Source organism: Calcarisporiella thermophila (assembly GCF_041956535.1).
Source record: "Calcarisporiella thermophila strain CBS 279.70 unplaced genomic scaffold VTP21scaffold_2, whole genome shotgun sequence".
NCBI lineage: Eukaryota > Fungi > Calcarisporiellomycota > Calcarisporiellomycetes > Calcarisporiellales > Calcarisporiellaceae > Calcarisporiella > Calcarisporiella thermophila.
The window spans coordinates 520,503-525,733 of NW_027192192.1; the positions used below are offsets into that span (position 1 = coordinate 520,503).

The 5,231-nt window shown below is 43.0% G+C and overlaps 5 protein-coding genes across 5 annotated transcripts; 1 reads left to right on the forward strand and 4 right to left on the reverse strand.

The window, feature by feature from the left end:
• Positions 1-1,015: 1,015 nt before the first annotated feature.
• On the forward strand, positions 1,016-1,765 carry VTP21DRAFT_4289 (uncharacterized protein; the record flags this gene model as incomplete). The annotated part of the gene is made up of 1 exon (XM_069394683.1): positions 1,016-1,765. The coding sequence occupies one exon, from the start codon at positions 1,016-1,018 to the stop codon at positions 1,763-1,765; it is 750 nt and encodes a 249-aa protein (XP_069255897.1).
• Positions 1,766-2,409: 644 nt separating this feature from the next.
• VTP21DRAFT_4290 (uncharacterized protein) lies at positions 2,410-2,724 on the reverse strand (the record flags this gene model as incomplete). The annotated part of the gene is made up of 1 exon (XM_069394685.1): positions 2,410-2,724. The coding sequence occupies one exon, from the start codon at positions 2,722-2,724 to the stop codon at positions 2,410-2,412; it is 315 nt and encodes a 104-aa protein (XP_069255898.1).
• Positions 2,725-2,931: 207 nt separating this feature from the next.
• VTP21DRAFT_4291 (uncharacterized protein) lies at positions 2,932-3,356 on the reverse strand (the record flags this gene model as incomplete). The annotated part of the gene is made up of 2 exons (XM_069394686.1): positions 2,932-3,139; positions 3,214-3,356. 2 exons carry the CDS (start codon positions 3,354-3,356, stop codon positions 2,932-2,934), a joined length of 351 nt encoding a protein of 116 aa, XP_069255899.1.
• A 185-nt stretch (positions 3,357-3,541) lies between these two features.
• On the reverse strand, positions 3,542-4,215 carry VTP21DRAFT_4292 (uncharacterized protein; the record flags this gene model as incomplete). The annotated part of the gene is made up of 3 exons (XM_069394687.1): positions 3,542-3,864; positions 3,918-4,019; positions 4,083-4,215. The coding sequence occupies 3 exons, from the start codon at positions 4,213-4,215 to the stop codon at positions 3,542-3,544; spliced, it is 558 nt and encodes a 185-aa protein (XP_069255900.1).
• Positions 4,216-4,430: 215 nt separating this feature from the next.
• VTP21DRAFT_4293 (uncharacterized protein) lies at positions 4,431-5,117 on the reverse strand (the record flags this gene model as incomplete). Its single annotated transcript, XM_069394688.1, has 1 exon — positions 4,431-5,117. The coding sequence occupies one exon, from the start codon at positions 5,115-5,117 to the stop codon at positions 4,431-4,433; it is 687 nt and encodes a 228-aa protein (XP_069255901.1).
• Between the last annotated feature and the right edge of the window lie 114 nt (positions 5,118-5,231).

Here is a 5,231-nt window from a genome sequence, read left to right on the forward strand (position 1 = left end):
AGTTCTTCTAGAAAAGAACGGCCATTAATCTTTCTGAGCTCACTCGCCCTCATCTCCCGCTTCATTCCCAGTGCAGATTTGCAGCACCGCTGACTTGCATGCGAGCTCGCCAATACCATCCGGGAAAACCACCTCTGAGAGGAGTACTGTATCTAGAGTGGCGCCACCTATAAACCTTGTCGATATACCGGTAGACATCTCCACGATCATTGACCTTTTTAAGAAGTCGACGAAACTTAATCTGGGAGCGCTAACCTACAGGCTTGGCTTTTCGCAATAATTACATTTTCAAGAGTTTCAAATATGGGCTGCATGGATCTTTAGTCGATTGTCATTGAAGACGGGGTCTTAAGAGGAATAATAGGCTGCCCAAAGGATACAAGATAAAATCAACGGGTAGTAGAATCATTTCAACACCGTCACCCAAATCCCTGCCTGAGCCCGGTGGAAATACTTCACCGGGTATCGGACGCGATTGCAAGCGAAAAGAATACTCGTCGATGAAATTAAAGTCTTCCTGATTCCTAATACGGGACTTCCAGCCAGACCCTCGAAAATGTCCTGTTGGATTAAGTCAGTCTTTGGGAATGCGGGGTCGAATATTCAAGCTCACGACACTTGTAAGATGGGGGGTAACGCTCGCACTGCGGGGATCAATGTTGACACGGTGGTAATTGGGAATTGGGCTTTCTCATCCGCGTTCTACCCCTGCTATAGGAGAAATCGAGTATTCAATGCAGATGTTAGCATTGTAATCTTCTCGAACGATCGCGTGAACTCGCAGTAGGGCCCTCAAGATCGTCGTGAAGTTTGGACTGCTGATAAAGTCCGCAGACTATCTCCTACTTACAGTAAGCCTAGCGTGGGCGTCAGCTCAAGTAAAGAGAACATTTCCAATTCATCATTGAATGGCTTTGCCACCTTTTTAAAGAATTTCAGAAAAAAATTTGAATTGATATTCCGCTATAGCTTAATAAAAAGTTTAAGCAAAGCATTTCTCTTCCATTCAAAGAGAATGGAAAACTACAACTTCCTGCCTATCAGACACTACCCCGGCAATGCTCACAGCTCCATCACTCCTTCTGGTATCATCAGCTGTATATCTTTCAATCGTACTGACAGGATGCGATTATTTAACTTCTCTCCCACACTTGTAAATTCGATTCGGAGTGCCATTAGAGAGTCATGGAAACAAGGAATTCAATCTGAGGTAGACTATTATGGAGCTAAAGAATTCAAATTATATGGTAATCCTTGGTTAGGCAATGTTGATGAAGCTGTCAGTAGTCGTCGATTGCTTACTGCTATATTAAAGTGCATGGCAAAGAATGGATGGAATCTCATTGCGTCTGCAGATATAAGTAAGAAATCGCATGACAAGGATACACTATTTTTCGAATATGTGGCAACTATAGTAGAACCCATGATGTTTGCAATGTCGTTCAATATGAATGACAGATTAAGAATCATCGAAGCTGACCAGCAAGTACAGACGGTTGTGCAGAATACTATCCATGCTGCTTGGAAGAAAGGAGTACAAAATAAGCGAGAGTACTATGGCGCTTTAGAATTTAAACTTGCAGGGTGGCCATGGTTTGCGGATGGCAAAGAAACTGTGGAAATTAGGTTACTTTTGGTTCAAATTCTGAACGAATTGCGGAAAATCGGTTATAAACTTTACGCATCTGTTGATATCAGTGCGGGAACCGATGGAAAGGACCTTGAGAGCTGGGTTTTTCGTAAAATCGACGCTGCATACCAGTGAAGTGCTAAACTTGCCCAATGCTTCTCTCTGATGTAATTAGACGTGTCTTTTAGTTACTTAGGTTTATTTAAATATAATTTAAATGTGCAATGACAATTGTAGTTCGCTCAATCATAGTTTTATCTAATGCGTCTTGCGCTAACTTTTCTGATTCGGTATCCAAAACACTAGTCACTTCATCCAGCAATAGTATTTTGGGATTTTTTAGAAATGCCCGTGCTATGGTAATTCTTTGTTTTGACCACCTGAGAGCTGGGACCCCTTTTCGCCAACTCGAGTATGATAGCCGTTTGGAAGGTTAGATATGAATTGGTGTATATTGGCAACTTTCGCCACCTCCTCAATCTCCTCTTGAGTCATTTCACGATCTTTCCTGCTACCAAAGAGTATATTCTCCCGCACAGCTAAATTGAACAGGACCGTCTCCTGTCCAACTAAACCGATTTTTTGATGCAATGCCTCCAGCTGTCACTCTCTCACGTCCAACCCCTCAACTAGCACTTTCCCTGTATCATAATCATACCATCGAAGCAGGAGAGAAATTACTTTTTTTCGTACTCATCTTCAATTTCTAATTACGCAACGGTTCTCATTTTGGCGGAATGCTTCTCCAACTATATTCCCTGCCTGCCGATATCCCTTATTCACTCTTCCCGAAAACTTACATTTAAAACTCTAAGCAAAAATATTGCATTTTTTTCACTCCAGTGCTTATACCCCTCTAGTGCTTTGATCTGGAACATTAGTGCAAAAACGTAAAGGGGCATGGCTGGCATCAGCATTAATGACACCTTCCATCCATAGCAAAACAGGATGATCAATCCTATGATGGCTGCTGACATCGTTCTTCCGCCATCAGTCAAGAGGGTGTTAGGTAGGTCTTGTAGGTCGGCTGCATTTTTAGCTAAGCAGGAGGTAAGGGCAGCAGTAGCGTGACTTGGATGATCAAAGAAAGCCATTTCTTGGCGTTGTATGTTGCTGTACGCCTTTGATCGAACTCTTCGCACTAATCGTTCACCACAGAAATGGGCAATCCCCTCTCCAAAAAATGTCGCAAGGAATCCAATAAAAGCCATAGCAACTAATATAGGCAGCAGTTAATCTATCTTTCGTGGCATCTACAAGTGTGACTGTTTTGCCGCTGGGTATTTGGAGATTGACTTCATTTAATACAGATACATTGGGACGAGAGGAGAGGAGTAGCTAAAGCGAACATCGCGAAACGTTATCACGCCTCGGAAAGAGCTATGATTCATGTCATTATCCTGTGATTTGGGAGAGGAGGCCATCGCCGGGACACGATCAATAGTGGCAAAAATCTTCTCTGCAGCTACTTGAGTTTCCACCAGCGCCTTGTATTCCGGACTAATTTCTCTGTCAATATAAAGGTTCCTATTTAATCCACAAGATTTTTGATATGGCATAAACTATAAAATTTACGCTCTTACCCAATTGACGCTGCACCGAGAATGAATGAAAACAAAATCTGAACCACGGCAGCACTTCTCATGAAACCTTGTGATATCAGGCGCGCACCATACCAAGGACCAAGGCTATCAATGCTATATCCTATGAATAGCGCTGTGCCCATATAAATCTCAAGTGATGAAAGAGGTTAATGGGTTATTCACCTGGCTATTCCATTGTCCACTACCTATTTTGATGGCCTTCTGTACCCCTGCCTGATACGCAATCTGGAGATGCTGGTTGTAGAGACTGACAAATTGTGATTGCAGAGAGAATGAGGCGACTGTGCGTATTCCAGAGATAGCTTACTCAACTAAAAAAATCTGCATTCGAATATGCATCTTGTGCTTTTACAGTTTGCGATTTAATTACGCTTGAAAAAATATAGCCAGACAGTCCAAGCAGTGGCAATACCGCAATCAAAATAAGTGAGAGACGCCACCCGAAAATAAATGCCATGACAAAGCCCGAGGTCACTTGCGTGATATTCTTGATGACATACCCCACTTTATCCGAGATTCCTTCTTGGATGAGATACTTGTCAGAGGATAGGCGTGAGTTGAGCGAATCTAATTCGGCAAGATCAAACCAACTCTGGTCTTGTCTAAGGACGACGTAATGATACCAATCACCTAACCCCGCTGATAGAAAGAAGCCAGTTTGTAAATATATCTATTCACGTTACTGTGCCAGATGCATCTTCCAAATCTGAACTCAACGTCGGTGAAGAGGTTGACCACGATAGACTTTGCAAAATCGAGCACAAACACGTATGTGAGAGAAAGAGCTATATTAGCAATACCCCATAACCAGCAGATGGGCTCGATAAAATTACTATTCCCAGTCTCACCATATATAGGTAGAAACCACCTAACCCGCTGCATGCCGAGTCGCTTGGCAAGTTCTTTGGCAATAATAAGTTGGTTTCCTGTAATCATTTTGATATTCACTCCGAGGCGTGCACATTCTGCGATTGTGGCCATAGAGTCAGGCTGAGGCGGATCCAAAAAGGATATCATCCCGACAAGTTCGTATTTCTCCAAATCTTAGCCTTAGGACAAATGCTCATTGGGAAAAATAGGAACAGGAAAATGTTTTGAGTAAAGGAAAAATAATTTAAAAAGATAATATATTGAATTTGTCACATCTCACTCTTGTTACCATTTCTATAGGATTATCAACCAAGTGCCTCTTTATTTCAAATGAACCGCTGTCTTTCGATGATCTTGTTTCCCTTTCTAAACCGGAACTCGCTCACTTGTGGGCAATCTTCAAATAAGGCATGAATATCTTCGTCACTCCACTCAGGTGTCTCAATACACAGTGACAGTCTGCACAGATTTGGGTTACGGCGCAAAAACGCAACGAGCTCTGAAGCGCTGCAGTCGCATGGATCTAAAATGAAGTCGACGGACTCAAGTTGGGTGAGATGACCAAACGCCTCGAAACTGGTTAATTTTCCGTAGATTGTGAGCTCTTTGACTCTAGTGCATATCCAGAGTGTAGACGAGCTGGTTACCGATTCCATGGATTTCAAGGAAAGTGTCTTCAATGAGGTGAGGTTAGGATGAGTGAGAATTCGTCCAAAATCTCCCCCGTCACCTGCATCCCGTAAATACGTCAACTTTAGAGTATGAAGTTTCGGAGAACGTGTCAACAGAGTCTGCAAGTCATGGATGGAAATCTTTAGGCCTCCCAGACTGAGCTCCTTGAGCTGCAGTTCAGGCCAATGGGGATCCTGAAAAACACCAGCAGGATGATGTACAAAAATTGACAATCGTCGGAGGTTTTGAGCTATAGGGCGGAGGGCCTCCATCAGTTCCGGCGCGTAGACATTCGCGGCAAAGTCCTGCAGCTTCGGACTAAGACAGATGAGCCTGATCATTTCCTGTACACCCGCCTTAACATAAGTCCCGTTTTCGTCGTACTTCCCAAAAAAGACTAAATCAAGATATGTAAAAGGCAACTCAGTCACCTCCAGGTTCAGTTTTTGCTCTCC